General features: G+C 40.8%; 1 protein-coding gene across 1 annotated transcript in view; it reads right to left on the reverse strand.

Moving 5' to 3' along the window:
- AMFR (autocrine motility factor receptor) overlaps window positions 1–18,218 on the reverse strand; it is a 320,402-nt gene that overhangs the window by 210,858 nt on the left and 91,326 nt on the right. Inside the window, exons 5-6 of the mRNA XM_078670185.1 lie at window positions 13,870–13,910; window positions 7,135–7,267 (exon numbers count right to left, since the gene is read on the reverse strand). Of these exons, the coding sequence (XP_078526311.1) occupies window positions 7,135–7,267; window positions 13,870–13,910 (174 nt within the window). The remainder of the gene's footprint in view (window positions 1–7,134; window positions 7,268–13,869; window positions 13,911–18,218) is intronic.

Below are 18,218 nucleotides of genomic sequence, written 5' to 3' on the forward strand. Positions count from 1 at the left end.
TATTGTACCCAGGTACTACTGTACAAGGTTAACCCCATAGGTATGTAATGGGGAGGCACAGACAAGCTCAGCACAAACTACTGCACTTTCCCATTAGACTTACATTAAGTTATCCACATGCATTGCCATGCTACAATTACTCGTACCCATGCTACAGGAGAACAAAAACTGGCATATATGTTAACACAAGATAAGAACCAAGTCTTGTAAAAGAATGGGATAAACCAGAATCCAAATATATGCGTTTATCCTATGTATTGTTCACCAGGACTTAAATGATAAAAGTGAATATTCAATTACATTCTTGTAGTGTTTAAAAAACTAATTACATGAGTAGATTACACGTGCAGTAATTTTTTGGGGAAAAAGTAAATGAATCCGCGTTAAATCATGAAAAGGTGCCATCACTGTTTAAGAAAGCATTTGAAAAACTAATTTGAACAAGCATTGGTAAATCAAATAGGTTTTACACTTGCCCTCAAGTGCGGACAAAGGCAACAAGCATTTACAATGCAATGGTTTCGCCTTTGCAAAAGTTAGAGCTATTGGCATTGCTCATGATATTATTTTTATTTATGTTTTTTTTTGTAAAACATAAATGGCATTGTCATTTAAATTCAGCAATGAAGACTTTTTATGGAGTTAGCCAATGGAAGTGAGAGGCGGGACAAAGGCACATACTGTTCCAACATAAGATTTCGCCTGCGCGAACGCTGCTGTGCAGCGGACGCCAGGCGAAACCTAATAAAAACCTGCTTAGGAGACAAATAATAAACAAACATTTGCAACGCAATAGGTCTCACATTTGTGAGAGTTAAAAATATTGGCATTGTAAATGACAATGCCTTTTATTTATCGGTTTTGATAATTAACACATAAAATAAAAGGCAATGTCATTTACAATGCCAATAGCTGAAACTCTTCTAAATGCGAGACCTATTCCATTTTAAAGAAGTGTCCGCCATTGTCCCAGACTGCTTGGAAAGTAAAAGCGGACATGGGGCGCTGAATGTCGCAGGAGAGCAGATCTTTCTTGCAGTAGAAGAAACTCATTTAAGAAATGAGTGCTTACAGACTAAATACGACATACCCTGTAATAATGGAAAAGGGCCAGTCTTTATGGGAGGTTGCAAATTAAGACAAGGCGGTACTAAGAAGCAAGCATTTACAAATGAGAATGACACAAGCCAATGAAAAATATGGACGGATAGGGGGCAGAGCTTCAAACTCCATACTAGAATACAGCATGCCTAGCAGAACAGTGCATGCGCTGCCCAGGCTCGACCTAAGAAAAAGGAGCGATTTGTAAGCAGAAGGCATAGAGGAGATAAATAACTGTGTGAAAATAGTGGCCTTTTCAGCTACAAAATAGCCCTTGACACTTCCCAAAGGAGGAGGAAGGATAAACCCAAAAAGCTAGTAGAACAAAAGTGCAACTAAAATACTCCTTGAAGCAAAAAAGGAAAACCCAATTGCGGAAAGAGACTGAACTACTGTATCTGCAGACACAAGTATCATCTAGTGTCTGACTTGTCCTACTGTCAAGCGTCTCAAAAATATGGCAATGGAATATCTCCTGAAATAGGGAAATTAAAACGATGTACTACATCAGGTCAACCAAGGCTCTGACCAGAAGGTAGTTCAGCCTGCACAACTGGAAAACTTTTACAATCTGGGAAGAGAGAAATGTTGCGGGGCTCTGTAGTATAGGACTCACAGCAGACCAATGGATGACAAAGCAAAACCAAGATTTTGTTTTGCGTACAGTCTCAAAACCTGAGAAAGGACCCATGGGGGTAACTCATTTTGACACTGTGCCTAGAAATAAAATTAGGAGGTCCAATAGAAGAGGAGTAAATTGGTGAATCTGCTGGTGCTCACCATTAATTTCACTCAGACTCCACATATAACACGGCAAAAATCACCTTATGATAAATCAGGACCAGACTAAGATCCTGATCTTTGACCGCTACAAGACCAAGAAGCATCTAACATGGTGCAAGGGGAGCACAAACATTAAATCAGCCAGGAATTACAAATATCTGGGTGTATGGTTTACAGAGACCGCAAAAACCTACCGCCCACATAGTCTCCCTGAAAAAGGAAGGGACAGCTATTATATACAGTCTCAATACGAAACTAAAATGTGCCACTGAAGCACTAATACTTAAAGTTATGTAGGTGACCCTCCTCCCTGTGCTGCAATATGGTCATTAGGCATTTCGCGGGGCCTGTGCTTCTAATCTAGAGCAAGCACATGCACAAGGAATATTTCAACTGCCTCGCCATATCTGTAGGACAAGACTCCAAGTGGAATTTATCGAGACAAACAAGAGCCTGCCAGTCTGATATATTTAAATATTACATTTGCGTCCTGAAAGCATCAGTCAACTCACTAAAAGCCCGCCTAAAAGACACATTCGAGACAATAAGTAATCCCTGGCAGCAACAAATACAAAAAGCCATTGCCTCTTCCCAAATTGAAGCATCTGCGTTAAAATCATACACGTCTCCTACACAGCCTGGAAAAGCGTAGTCAATAGGCAACTGAAATGAATCTCAAACCAACAGGATACATCCTCCCTAAGGTCCTCTGGTATTTTGCTCCCATTAAGCAATTCATAAGTGGTAGGGAAGATACAATCATAATTATCAGAGGCCATTAACTAACAAACGTGCAGAGACATCTTGTATATGCGTCTGCTAGGCTTACCTGGGGGAGACTTCAATCCGGCATGGGCCCAGAACAAGAGAGGGCTATGCAATTTTAAGCATGAATCATGGCTGCACCCCCTATGCGGTTGTCTCATGCTGGATGTCTTCAGGATGTTCCTGCTGTAACCAACCTGCCTGACTCCTGCAGTTCGTACCTGTCTGGAGGCTTCATCGTTAGGTTTCATCCAAACTTATGTAAGAACTTTATGGAGGTGCAGGAAATATGTCAAGGATCTCGGAGCGCAATGTCAAACTCAAACTACTGAGCCCCAGCACATTATCTCCACCCAGAAGCGGATAACGGACTACTGAAATCCTGAATTGTGATAATGGTGCAGCGAAGGGGTTCTTGGGCTAACCATAGTAACGAGGTGTGTGTGTGTGTGTGAGGGGGGGGGGGGGTGTGGGAATCATCAGCCTGACTTTTTATTTGAATAGTTACAGCATAAAACAACGGTCTTATTACTTCACCATACTAATGGTCCCCTCCACCTGTCCTCACTCGATCAAACTACTTTGGTCTGGGTCGATTAGTTGTTAATTATAGCTTTTAACCACCCTTTTCCTCCTGTGCCTTTTGTGTCCAGAGATACCTTTTTTCTGAGGAAGGGGAGACTTAGATCTTGCATGCCTGTCTATTTCCTGCAGTTACACTTGGGTACCAGTCCTCGCATAAACCAGCTCTCTGAACTATACGAAGCACTTTGTCCTTTTAATCAGCTGGGGGATTCACTAAAGGCCCTTTAGACCTCAAAACCCAAAGGTTTACAGTGGCATCATTAAGGTGTCAGCTTTAAGTGAACCATCTTCATGCACTATATGAAGCACTTTTCCTCACTACTCTTGTCATTTACGCACTTCAGTTTAAAGGGCCCTCTCTGTACACAGGAATGTGGTGAGTGGAAGGGTCTCGTCCAGGGGTCTCCAAATAGTAGCTTATGAGCTACTGTAGCTCTCCACCTACCTCAGAATAGCTCACCAGCGTCCAGCCCAGCTTGTTAAATTAGAAAGCTTTTGCTTTGTTGAATTAATATACATATAAAAAAATGAGATTATACAACACTAATAATATTAGTAGCTCTCCATGCATTTCATTGAACATAAGTAGCTCTCACTACAGAAAAGTTTGGAGAACCCTGGTCTAGTCTGAGTTAAATGGCCCGGTACAGCCACTTACTAGTGTCCTCAGACAAAGCAGCTTGCAGTTTTCCTTGCTAAACACGCAAATCTAAGCATTCTGTCTTAGCACCTGCTTAAGCACTTTCAGCCCAAACAGGTCCATAAAAACTAGTTGTTAGTTCCTCTTTTCTCTGTCACGGACCTTGCTCTTTTAGTAACAATTTTAATGGGATAGTTAAATATGGCTTTTAATCTTGATATGTTAACATCGTATGGATACAAATTGTTATGGTTTTTATTAACCAAACAATAAAATTGACATCAACATTAATTCCACTTACTGAAATCCTGAAACAGAGATTTGAGGCACTTCAAGGACAATTGATTTTTCTGCATGTATAAAAGAGGGTGGTGGGTGAGGTGCCAATAGAATTGTGTAACACATGCTGCTTTAGACTACAGCTGTTAATGGTCCTTTGCTCTCACTATTCATTCTGACTTACCTTGCCTTCAGGTTAGGCCCACAATAAGAAGGCTGGCAATTAAAGAAACGTTAACACTTTTCGTTAAGTTCAATACAACTTAAGTGTAGCCTGCTCACGTGGTCACTTCTGTCTTAATATTCTAAGACTATTTTCAATATTAAACGTCTTTTCAGGCTTCTGTTTTCATGCTGCTTAGCTCTACTTATAAATGTTTTATTTTTGGATTGAGAGCACTCACATTTCAAAATAGCCACCTGACAAGGACCAGCACTTTAAAGTATTTCCTGATCTTGACCTAGAATGTTAATGTAATGGATAGAGACCTGTTAGCAAGCAGTATCTGATCAAACTAAGATCAAGGAATGTATACAATTGTTCATATCTGCACATGGCACCAACCAAACCTGATATTACACATCCACCTAATGTCATATTGCACCTGCCTAATCGCCTTTGAGTTATAAAAGAATACTGTAAGGCATTCAGATCCTTTTTGAGGCCGTGTTTACGCTCTAAAAAGGCCTACTAATAAAAAACCTGGTATTGCTCATCTAACTAACCTAATACTGCACTTGCACCATCAATATTGTACATAAACACTGTGAATGGTACTGAAGGTGTGGTGGGCAATGGAGAGCTCACAAAGGGACAGGCATTTTTAGGTCTCACTTACGAGAAAGCTCAATGCTGCGAAAGAGCTACAGTGAGCTTTCTAAAAACCTAGTGGGCTTCCAGTTCGCCCATTGGTTAGCTTTATATCACTCGTTTGCTTGCTTCCTATTCTATGGCTTGCCTTCCACTTCTTCTGTTTATCCCACCCCTAGAATATTATCTCTTTACCATCCTTTTGATTGGCTAACTTTCCGTATCTGCTCACATTTAGGGAACTTTTTTTTCTTTTAGCAGTTGATGAGTGCATTTATTCCTTCACATGCTGCTTCTCCCCCAAACACCAGTCATGACTACCATGCACGCTCCATGTTGCTCTCTCTCTCGTCTACTGCTCTTTGTCTCTCACCTGCGTCCGTCCTGCTCTTTCACCCATAGGTTACCCTTGCCATTGAGTGCTGTTCTCTCACTCTCACCAGCTTCTCCCCACCCTGCAATGTGTTACTCTCTCCCTTGTGTGCTTCTCCGTCCTTCCTTCAACCACCTGGCTATACTTTCAATTACCGTCTCCCACCTCTTCTGCATGCCCCACCCACTTCTCAGTTACTGTCACTCCCCTCAAGCGCAATTTCCTTTTTTTGTGAGGGCCTAGCAGCTGTCATTTGCACCTGGGCACTTAGCTAAGTACAAAAGTGCTTTTACACACTTAACATTTAATGTTTTTTATTTGCTGACCTACGTTAAAATCATAATCATCTTAGATCAGTGAATAATAAAATGTGCTCCTGTCATTTTGTAGGGGCATGCATGTGTGCGGACACATGGGCCCACCTATTGCATTACATGCCAGCAAAAGCGACTCCACCACCGAGCGTTTTATTACCAATGCTGTACATTATAGGCAAACAGAAATGGCAAAGCCAATATGTCCAAAAAGAGAGACCTATTGGCTTAGTCAATGCTTGCTCAAGACTGGTCAGGAGAATTTTCCCCATACACTTTTGCATAGAACCTAGCAAACTAATAAAGAGGTATTTTGGTGGACTGTCTCACGAACCTATTTGAACACTGAAACATTTTCAGTGACAGTTAGGCACCTCTTCCAAATTCTGTAATTAGTTTCAACAACTCTCTGCATTTGAGTCATATACAGCTTTTGAAATCTTGCATAGCCCCAGGCTTTGCCAGATTTGTGCATACCAAAATCCATTGACAAATTCAGCAAAAAAGATAGCTGGCGATTTTCCACACAATCATCACAACAGTCAGACAGTAGTTCATGTTTGGTTTTAGATGTTGCAGGGGCTATTGTTCCACTGGAGTGGCCATACAACATTGGAAAGCGGTGATGCTTCAGACAGTCTGCATAATGGGTCTTAAAGAGGGTGTAAAAAAGAAACACATGGCCATGAACTATCATTCAATGCTAGTATAGCTGGCTGTGCTAGAATATTTAAATTGTTATATTCCCATTAATTCTGAAATATCAAATCAAACATAACGTCCTGGTATTCTGCAAATAAAAGCAGTCCACATTCTCATCTCTTCTTAGCCTAATCAAAATTACATTTTTTCTCATGCTATCCACAGTTATTCCTACTCTTCCAAAAATGCACCCTTCCAAACATTCAAGCAGGCACACGACAAGCAGGCATCTTGTATCCAACCAGACAAGGAAAGAGTGTTGCAACATTACACCTGTGGTAGGAGCATACCATACAAATGGCTATGTAACAATAAGAACACTTCGCCAACCATGCACTAAAAACTAGATATTTGAGAAAATACAAGAAAATGGTCCGAAACATTTGTTCCATTGCATGCAGTATTTGCAGAAGCATTTTCAAAGCCATGGTAGCCGCAACGAAGGAGGTTAGAGATGCATACTAATGGCAATAATAAATTAATAGAATACATCCTGAATAAATACTACCCCAAATGATTGTTCTCATTGTTATATTTCTAGACAGTAGAGCATTCAAGTCTTCATTACAAGTTTTTTACATTATTTTGGAACATTACTATTTTTATTATGAATACAGGGGGAATTCATGAACCTGCAAAACAGCAGTCAAAACACCTAAAAATAGACAAGAAAGCGGACCCATATGGATCTGCACACTTCTCAACTATACCAACAATATATCAATATTACATTAAAATGTAATTTAGCAGCAGAGCCTCACTTTTCTGATGCAATACTTACCAGCATATGAATGTGATGCATAAGATCCAGGGAAAGTAGGGTTAGCTCCAAGATAAAATCTGTATAATAAACATATGTCCCCTTGCTCTCCCATGTCCCTTCGTGGTTGAGATCCCAGAGGTGAATCACATAACTAATGGAACAAAGAAATACAAATATTAAGCTGCTTTAGGATTTGTATTCCTAAAGTATGATTCTGTGTATAAGAAAGAAAATACTTAACCATTAGTTACAGTCTTACAGCTGGGGAACCAGGTTCGAGTCTGTGTTGCTCAACATCCTGTGATTCCGGGCAAATCACAGTCTCCCCGTGCCTACTAAAATGAATGTGTACTTGTGTAATGTAACTCATGTGAAGCACTCCAATACATTTGAGTCGAGTTTGTGCTATATAAAACAGCAAAACAAAAATAAACAGATTCACGTGCTTTAATGATTCCACATGGCAGCCTGGGCGTTACATCAGTTTTAGACGTAGAAGTAAAGCATTACCGTGCCCATCAGCGAAGAATAGTGCTTATTTAGTAGTTTGAATAGCACATTCAAGTCACTAAAAACTGCCCAACAACCTGAATGTGCTTAGAACTCCTCTTCAACTAGAGGCCATGACAGATCAGATTCTAAACCCTTCTACAGAAGGATGGAGTACAAAAAGTAGAGCCTGATGTTAATCTATGAAAGGTTTTAAAGCTGGTGAAAATATTTGCTGGTGATCCAAATTAAAATACAGTCATGCTCTTAGTTTGCCTGCAAAGTAAATGTCCAAATCCACTCTGGAGTCAAACCTGATAACAGGGGAACTTTTCAGTGCAAACTGCACAAAACAGAACGACTTGCCACAAATGGGTAATCTGCCAATGCTTCGCAGTCCACTATAGAATTATTGACTAAAGTTCAACATTTTCTATTGTCCAGAGTAGGCAGATGAAGATTAAATGAAAGTGGCAGATTTGAGCTCTGATTTGCAAGCATGCACTGTAGACAAAAAATATTATTAATTGGCACTAGATGTTTCACAGATTCTCATGATTCAATCAGAGCGGTTATCATTATGATGTAAGGGAGTTAGTCAGAAATAAGAAGGTAAAGAGGCTTATTTGAATAGAATATGCTCAGAAAGACTAGTTGGGCAATTCCGTTATGGTAGATCAAATACGGTGAAATGTCGCCACTCAATATACACACATGTAGATATAGACTGCGCAGGTTCAGGTGCAGAACTTTGTCCTGCTGCTGCGACAGAAGATCTTCCCAAAGAGGTAGCCTGCTTGGAGGACATAATGGTTATGCCAGGTATCACACTCTCTAGGCCCAATCAGGAGCCACTGGGTAATCTTGAACCTGGTGGTTCCAGATCTTCTTCAGAACTGGGGGCACAGGAGCATCAGTGGTTGGAAGACGTGCAGGAGTCACATGCTCCCTTACAGCCTGAATGCTTCTCCTAGAAAGGACATTTGAGAGAACTGCAATGCACAGAAATGTTGCTACTGCCACTTCTCAAAACAGTAGCAAAATATTCCAGCCAAGCTTTTCCCAACTGTTGGAAGACGACCTGCACCACAACGGGATGCAAGCGCCATTTGTGATCCGTTAGGTGACGTCAACTGAACTTGTCCACTCTTGGAGTTTATAGATCCCTCCAGATGGTGCACACTCAAGAGGTATAACACCACTCAGCACAGGACCCCATTTCACATTGCGTGTTGAAGTACCACAATGGTATTGTCCATGGGAACCTGCACTAGCCTTCCCTTGATGGACGGCAAAAAAGGCCTTCAACACCAGGCTGATGTCCCACAGTTTTTTTTCAAGAAAAATGTAAACTGCACTCGTTGTGGAGTTAGTAAAGGAAGCAGAGATATGTTCCAAAGTTACTTCTTTTATTCAGTCAATCTTAAAAACTGGAACACAGCCAACGCATTTGGTTCCCAATTTTGCCAGAGGGAACTTCGTTAGGGCTCATAAATAACCAGCTGGTTGATAGTTTTCAGAAGTATGTATGGTAAGTAGAGGCTTCAGAGGCAAATATAGTCTCAGTAGTAGTGTATATTCACGAAAATCTAGCATCCAAGAGTTGTAGGGTATCCCGAGTTCTGTATTGGAAATATAAGAAAGTCCCAATCACCAAAGTCCCATCAGGGGACCTATTGTCTATGTGGTCCTGGTATATATACTTTAGAACGGCATGTAACAGCATGATAACCGGCCGGGCTGGACTCTTCCCATGAGGCACAGGGTCAAGGCTGATTTGCATATGGCCAGGTCTAAACTGGGGTGGCATGGTGAGCAAAAGAATGATGGATTTAACCCAGATCTCTTCACTGGGGGTGAATGCTTTGATTTGTTCAGCATTCAGTCCACCAATTGTGTGTCTTTTGCTTTCTCGTCCTAAGTGCGCCGGGTATGCCCAGACGTGGGTCCCGGGCTCACTGTGCCACTGGAATCAAGCTATCCTGGCTGATGAGGGCTGAAAGCCCGAAACCGGTCCTAGGATGCTCGTTTCCGGTCCAGGGAGGACCTGGCTTGGTAGTTCGGGCTGGACTGTTCCCAAGAGGCACAGGATCAAGGTTGATTTGCATATGGCCAGGTCTAAACTGGGGTGGCATGGTGAGCAAAAGAATGATGGATTTAACCCAGATCTCTTGACTGGGGGTGAATGCTTTGATTTGTTCAGCATTCCATCCATCAATTGCGTGTCTTTTGCTAAACTGGGATGACGGGAATTGACAGTGAACAAGATTGTTCATGTTGCCCTCACACATCCCATAGAGGATGTCATACTTCATCATCAGAAGTTGTTCCTCGTTGGGCCGGCGCTGCAATGCCCAACGGGCCAACCGAAGGGTCGTTTTTGCTGAGATCTTTTGCAAGGTTGCCGTATGGATGAATGCGAGTGAGGGGGGTATTTTTCAAAAAGTGGGTGCTGTGTGTGAGGTTAAAACTGGTGAGGGGATTTAGGCAGTGTAATTCCCTCTCCTGTCACTTCACCGGACTGACTACCAGGTTTCCTATTAAATCCAAGGTATCCACAGCCTTCAATTAGGCTTTTTTCCCTGGAATGGTATTCCTACTAATAATAATAATGGGAAATGACAGGAGCATTCTGTATGTTAAAAAATCAGAATGAGTCTTTTTTCAGTTTCCATTTCTCTTTAACACGACCACGAGTGAGACATCAGAGAACATATACTTACTATGTACTGTCTCAAGGCGACCCCGAAGATCACATGACCCTTCGGGGGCCCAATAGGCATTAGACTCTTACCGCACGGTCCGATCACATGACCGGTCTAGGACCAATCAACAAACTGTTCTTAACTGCGGTTTCCACTCCGCGTAGGCACCTCCCCAACCGGCTCGGAAGACGGCGAAGAGGTACCGACGGTGAGGTGTATCAGAGCTCTTTCTCGCCATTATACTTTTCCGGTAAAGGTGAAACTCACGACTAGATAGAACTCTCTTTGAGTTCTAGTTCAAACTGACGTAACAACGGAGTACGAGTGAAGCCCACATATGCCGTTTAGCATAATGGCACTCTCCTCACTCACCCAGATTCGATTGTGGTTACATTTTGGGGCATCAAGACTTGAGATGTAGGACGGCAAAGCGGTACCTCACTTGTTGATGACACCTCTCTGACATAGACGCTACTAGATAGCGGCAGTCTAGTCCTAATAACATTCTGCTATCATTACTTGATGAAATCAGCCATGATTCTTCCTTTTGCCGGTCATCAAAAAGAATCTCTGAAACTTTTTATGTGCTTCTCACATACCTTCTAGAAGCAGAAAATCAGTATCATATATCTCTTGTAGTACTGGTGTTTGTTATTTTTAGTTGACAGGAAGCGATTACATATCTTTGCTATTGCTTCCTTTTTATTATTAGAGCGGTGCTTCCCTCGTTCCCTGAGCCGTTGCCAGGCGGGGTGGGGCCCTCTACTTCGACAACAAGGGTAAGACGAAGTACATTCTATCACATGCAAGAATTACATCTAAGTGTCTTCATGCTTGAAAAATTTAAGAACCAATGTGTTGTTCTATCAGACAATTAGGTTGGAGTTAAATGTGTATTATTTACATGTTACTATGTCTATATGTATGTGGTCATTTTTACTGTTTTCTGTCTGTGTCCTGTTTCTTCCCACCAGTGACATGCAAAACAACTGCAAGTAAAGACTACACCCAGGAACTCAGGTGATCTTTTTTCATGTTGCAGTATGTTAATTATGTAGTCAATTTTTATCATTTCACCATATTTTTGCAGTAGCACTATCTAATATCTAGGTCCTGATGAAAGCAATGGACTCTTTGGTCCTTTCAAATTGCTGAAACATGTTGACCATTTTTACATCTAGGTAGATATTTGTTAAGTCTACCTTTGCTGCTCTTTTAATATTGGTGGAGCGAGCAAAAGACAGAATAAATTTTTATTCTTGCTCCCTCACCCAATTTTATTTTCACTAAGCACACACTTCTTTCTTTCACAAGCACTGCAAATCAGTCACCCCTATACCCACCAACTGGCACTATTGACACTCTAACCACACTGCTCACTGCCAGGTTTTCAGGAGGTTATGAGATCTGACCTTCCATATCTACCGGCAGTGGTCCAAGTAGATGGCTTACAGGAATCCCAAATGATGAAGGGCGGTTCCGAGTGGTGACTGATGGGTATCCTGATAGGTCTTATAGGGATCACAGGACACTTTTCTATGTTTTTTCTTTGTCTTTAAGTGGGTTGTCACATGCTGAATAGCAGCCATGCTGCTGCACAACATGGCTAAAAAACATTGGCAAAGCCAATAGCTTTCACATGCGCAAAACCTACTGGCTTTGCCAATGTTGGTTTATAAACCACATTTTCTCTCGATCACACAGACGGTTTTACCTAGGGGTATAGATGCAGTATGTATTCCCTTTGCAATAGCTTAACCCCTTGCATCATGATTTTCGTTGAATATATTTGGTAAAATAAATACACATGAAAAAAAGCTATGGCATAAACCATGTATGCAAATACCCAGAGTAGTATATACTATTGTTACCCAATGTTAATGGAAGAGCATCATGACTCACTCAAAGTGTCACCTCTTGTGAGTCAGGGCCTCTCTCCGCAGTCAACTGTGTTAATTTATATATGCATATTTATTTCATTTGCCTGTGACAACCCCTATCCAAAAAGAATCCTTGCAGCGGTCAGTAAACATGGATTATCAGGCACTAAATGTTGTTGAGAGAAGGATTCTTTTTTGTTTTTAAAAAGGGGGGATGGGCCATATATAACACATTGCAATCTCAAATGGATGCCTTGTCTGCTACTTGTTCTGAGGGTATATACACCATCATGTCTCACCTGTTTTCATAAAAGAAATGTGCCAAAATGTTTATGAAAATAAATCACAAATGCCCTAGGTGTGATCTGTATGTGGCTAGCATTAATCACGTTTGCAACTTGTCCTGAATTAGAGACATATTGGCAGCAATTCGGTCAAGTATTCTTTCAGAGGTTGGGGATAGTGGCACCAGTAACGGTCATAGAAATTATGATGGGTTTTAAGATAGTGAAATATAGACTTACTCAGCTATCTTCAATACTGCTGGATGCTGCTAGATTGGCAATAGCCCGGTATGGATTTCTACATAACCACCCTCTATAAATGACTGGTGGCTGTTGGTTAAGGAAACGTATGAGATGGAAAAAGCCCATACCAAAGGCAAGGGGTACCAGCTCTGTGATGAAGTTAAATGCAATATAGGTGCTCTTCTTTTAAACATTTATGTCTTTCATGTAATATTATTTGAGGTATAGATAGTTATGTTCTGATGTTCCCCTCTAATATGTTACTCATTTTTTTTTTGCTTTAAGTTATCCAATTATGCTCTCTTGCGGTTATCTTTTGTTTATGTAAAATTATGTAAAGTTTGTGCCCCACTTGTTGACAATTAAAAATATTTAAGACAAAAAAGAAAAAAAATCACTTTGGCACATCTCAATTCCATCAATTTTTGGAAAGGAAACCCTTTCAGCATCAAAGTTAATACACAGGACCATAAAGTTATTCTAGATGTACAAATTGGTTCGGCAATTATTGCAAACATGTCTGATTTCTCCAATAAATCGCCCTCAAAACATCTGCTCAAAAAACGTTTCGTTGGAACAGGGACTAAAATCAAATCCCTAATTCATAATGCTACCTCAGACTATCTTGAAATGTCAATATATTGAAGATCCTACCTTCTAATAGGTTAAAATTACCGACCAAAATTAACTATATTATTGCTACTGTGTTATAGTAAAGACACTTAAAGTCAGTGCAAAGAATTTGCCCCACCTGCAAAACGCATCTACAGAAATACTTGAAGGTTTATGCAACAAAAAGTCCTCACATCATTCAATGAAAACCAGCCCCATAAAATGCTGTCGTTTATCACCAAGTATGAATTTGGCAGCCCAAGGATGCAGAATAATATATTTTCCAGAAGAATTTCACAAAATACTAACAAGTTGTGATTTCATATAGAACTCTGAATAATTTCTTATTGCAATCGACACATTCTGTAAGACAGAGAGATTTACAATAGGGTACAACATAATTCGGACAGTACTACTATATATAAAAAAAGAATTCTCCACGAATGTGTGCTACTTTGCTATACAGGGTGCTTCCCTGTACTCCTGTCTAGGCCACGTCATTTATACATTCTGTATAAATACTCCTCAAAATGTACTCACCGTAAAATAACGTGAGCAGTTCTCATTGTCACAAGCATAGACTGCAAAAGAACACAAAAAAACATGATCTGATGAAAATGTATTAAACACACATTAAGACAATTTCCTTACTAGCCAATATGAAATAAACAAATAAATCCAACCTTTCCATCGCTCCATCTGCCAGGTTCTAAAACTAGACCAAGAGATGGAGACGTTAAGACACTTCGCAAAATAGAGGACTGTTCAAATGTTACCTTTTGTCAATCTATAATTTATGACACTTGCATTAAGGTTTTCAGCAATCCACCGTTTTGCTACATTAAAAAAATGTGATTAAAGTACCAAGACTGTACTGCAAAGCAAAACCCAGGCATAGGCTCAACCTTTATGAGTTTCAAAGAGATCTCTTGATTTGTAAGGCACCTAAAAGAACCATACAGGGGTGTGAAATTTTATAAAATGTCTACTTGTCAAAGGGACGGAATTCTTCAGAAATCTACTAATCCTGTACACAAAAAAATACACTTGTCCCTATTGGTGTCACAGTGAGATGGCAAACTATGCCAGCATGCTCATTTCATCAGAGCTCTAACAGTAGCCTCTTGATTTTGGAAGGGTTTCTCTTATACCAGTGCATGGACTCTGGCAAGGTTCTGATTTTGCCATCTTTCTGCAAATCTGCATATGGGTGCTGGAATTCGTCGGGAAGCTGTATTTCCAGGCTTGGAATGCCATGGCAATCATTCCATATGCACAGACTTGCATGTTTAAAGGTATTTACCAACTCCTCTCCAATCTCTTCCTGAAAAGAAATAGGTTGAAAAGGGACTCCCTACAAAGACATTACCCTTATTCTTTCCAGGGTGGGAAAACATGGGGTTAATGTCAGGAATGTGCAAGTGCTCAGCAGATTTTCGCATAATATCCACCTATATATTTGCTAATGCTAAAAAGGAATTCACAAATGTTAGCTAAGCAGGCTGTTTCCACGCCTTCTTCTGTAAGATCTTGTGAGCTCCTAAAAGCTGTAAATCCGTACCGATGCAAGAGCATATACTTGTGGGTGCACTTTTGTCACTTTCTTTAAGATCTGCGAACCACATTTATCTTCATGTAACCCTTTATTAGGCCCATTAGAGTTTAACACTTATTATCAATTTTTAATCTCTATTTTTAAATCTTGGCATCCAGCAAATATGTTTTACTAAATGATGCCTCAAAGAAATACTGGAAGTTGCACAATAGTTTAGCAAATCTTTTCCGAGCTACAATTGTTTCTACATATTAAGTCGAAAGCAAACAATCCACAATTGTGCTTTCAGGCTTCTGCATATATTTGCATACAAACAGGGTGCATTTTCTTACAGCAATCATTCTAATAAGGTTTTACATTCATGAAAATCTGATAAAAAAATATAGATAGATCGATAGATAGATAGATACAAACAACCTGTCTTAGTTGTAGACAGTCAACTTTCAAAGGTCCATCCTGTAAACTAGCAGCTAAATGGTTTGTGCTGTAAGGGGTTGGGTGTACTTGTCCAAACACTATAATTTGTTGTCCTTTACCCTCAAACCATATGTCCTGGGCACGAGGTGATAGGACATCTGTACCCATGCCCTTCCTAGCACCTTACCCTTCCTAGTACCCATTTTCTTTAACACTTTCGTTTTCTCCCAGTGCCATTTTCGAAGTTAAACTTCCACAAGTCGCAATATGCAAGCAAGCCCAACTGTTTCTCCACTTACAAGTAGCTTGAGGATATACAACGGCTATGCCAACTGCAAACACAGTTCTTCACTCCTTATTAAATTGCTTGCTATAACACAAATGCACCCCTTAAATTTACTGACAGTTAAAAGCCTGGGGAGTTTAGACACATGGTTGAATTAAGGGCTAGTTCAAGGGTGAGGTTTATGTCTTGAGGGTTAAAAGTATTGTGTTCTTTGCATCAACAGGGATTAAGCTTGCTTCCGCTAAACTCTAACCCCTTTACTAATTCCAATTTGGTATGGTCTGGAGAACTGTGCTAATGTGCTGCAAATTCAGTGTCCTGACATGGAGGTGGAGGCCAGTGTTTAATTTGAAAAATAATAAGTGTTGGGCCCCAAGGTTTTACTCAGAAGCCAATGGCAACACAAACAAAGGTCAGAGTGGAAAATACCAAGACTGCTTGAATCCATCCACCTCTTGCACTTTTAATACTCCACTAGAGACTCCATATTGCCTTAAAGCTCTCTTGCAGGTTCTTTTTCATCCCTGGTTTTCCTTTTATCACTGCTTTAACCATCTTTGTCTTAACACTTCCTGCAAGGGTTTGTGTTATTTTCATTTGCTTGGGATCAAAGTCTTTGAGGAATAATAAGTACTGGTCCCCAAAAATGCGGGCCGGTAGTCCCCACCTGTAAGCACTGGGTCAAATTGAGCACTACTGGAGGATAAGCAAGTGAGTTAATCTGCTGCTTTGCAGGCGCTCGGTCACCCCTCTCTTTGTTACAGAGTCAAATTCAGCAGCTCCGATAACATGAATGCTTATTAACCGAATAAAAGCTCATATAATGTAAGAATATTAGCATCTCTTACATGTTCACTTGAAAATCCACAGAGTTTTCCTCACAGATATGACATGGGTAGCAATATTACTTTACAGCTCCAGATTCATCCACTATAATAGGTCTGGCATTAAAACCACTAGCAAAGAGGGTGATAATGTGATACTCTTGCACAATAAAACAATATCACATTAAAGTAGTGAAGCAGTCAAGTCAAGTCAAGTCATAACATTTATATAGCGCACTACATACCCAGAGGGTTTCAAGGCGCTTAGGAAGGGGAGGAGGATTATTTGTCAAATATCCACGTTTTAAGCTGCTTTCTGAAGGCTAGGTGATTCTGGTTGAGGCGAAGGTAAGCGGGGAGTGAGTTCCATGTTTTGGCAGCCAGGTATGAGAAGGATCTGCCTCCCATGGTGGTCTTGTTGAAGCGAGGTACAGTGGCGAGGGCTTGGCTGGAGGAGCGAAGTTGGCGGGAGGGGGTGTAGAAGGACAGTCGGGAGTTGAGGCAATCTGGTCCGATGTCGTAGAGTGATTTGTGTGCGTGGGTAAGTAGTCGGAAAGTAATCCTCTTATTAACGGGTAGCCAGTGGAGGTCTTTAAGGTGGCCAGAGATGTGTTCGTTGCGTGGGATGTCTAATATGAGCCTGGCTGAGGCGTTTTGGATTCGTTGTAGTTTCTTCTGGAGTTTAGCGGTGGTACCTGCGTAGAGGGTGTTTCCGTAGTCCAGTCGGCTCGTGACTAGAGCGTGGGTGACTGTTTTCCTTGTTTCGTTTGTCTATATGTTCACAGTGGTATGTCTTGCCCTAAGGGGAGGGTGGTATTTTTAGCCTTCCTAGACCTCTGCTTGCCCCTTGACAATGTAGAAAAGATTTTGTTGTATTATTCTGGTTTCTAAACTGACAATCAGGGATCATGGCAAGAAAACTAATGTCTAATATTGCACATCTAGATATAATATGAAAACAAGTAGGATCACAGACCTGTACTGCTCAAAATTGTTGCTGTCAAATCTGAAGTAGAGGCACTGTATAGGGCTGAACTGTGGTGTTAAACAAATGTAAAGTCTATAGCCCTCCAGAAGACAACTTTTTGAGGAAAATCAGCAAGTCCCTATTCAACATCATTACAGTTACTGAGATAAGGAGATGTGATGTGTGTTCCACACAGCTGTTTAATTAAAACCATTTTATTCTGAGCTAGACTATAGACTAATACGGCAGCCCTGTACACCAGTAAGGGTTGTGGAATCTACCATTAAACTGTAAGTCGGTATATTTAACCTGGGTTGCCAATATTTATCCAGCTCATGTACAGATTGTCCTTCCCGCAGTTTGATTACAAAATCTACACTGTTTTCTCGCTGAGGCTAGATTCTGAGACAAAATTATAATTGAAAAATTAAATGCCACTCATAACTCTTCTTTAGGCCCAGAATATATTTGGCATGAATGTAGAATAGAATAGAATAGAATAAAATGTATATAGCGCTGAAAGTCAGGTTGAAATAGTGACACTAAACCCAAAAGGGTATCAAGGCGCTAAAAACCTGAGAGATGACAGGAGCAAGAAATAATAATAGCCAGTTCGAAGGGTTAGAGGAGAATAGCAGAGCCAAATTCCCTGGGAAGTAACATGACGAGGGAAACAGCCACGTTTTCAGCCATTTGCGAAAGATGGACAGTGATGGTTGGGTGGCCAGTTCCGGCGGGAGCGAATTCCAAAGCCTAGGAACAAGCCAAGAAAAAGCTCTACCGCCCCATCTCGCTTTGCTAATTCTCGGCACCTGCAGCATGTTCTTTGAGGCAGATCGA

The sequence above is a fragment of the Lissotriton helveticus genome, chromosome 12, assembly GCF_964261635.1.
Source record: "Lissotriton helveticus chromosome 12, aLisHel1.1, whole genome shotgun sequence".
Lineage (NCBI taxonomy): Eukaryota > Metazoa > Chordata > Amphibia > Caudata > Salamandridae > Lissotriton > Lissotriton helveticus.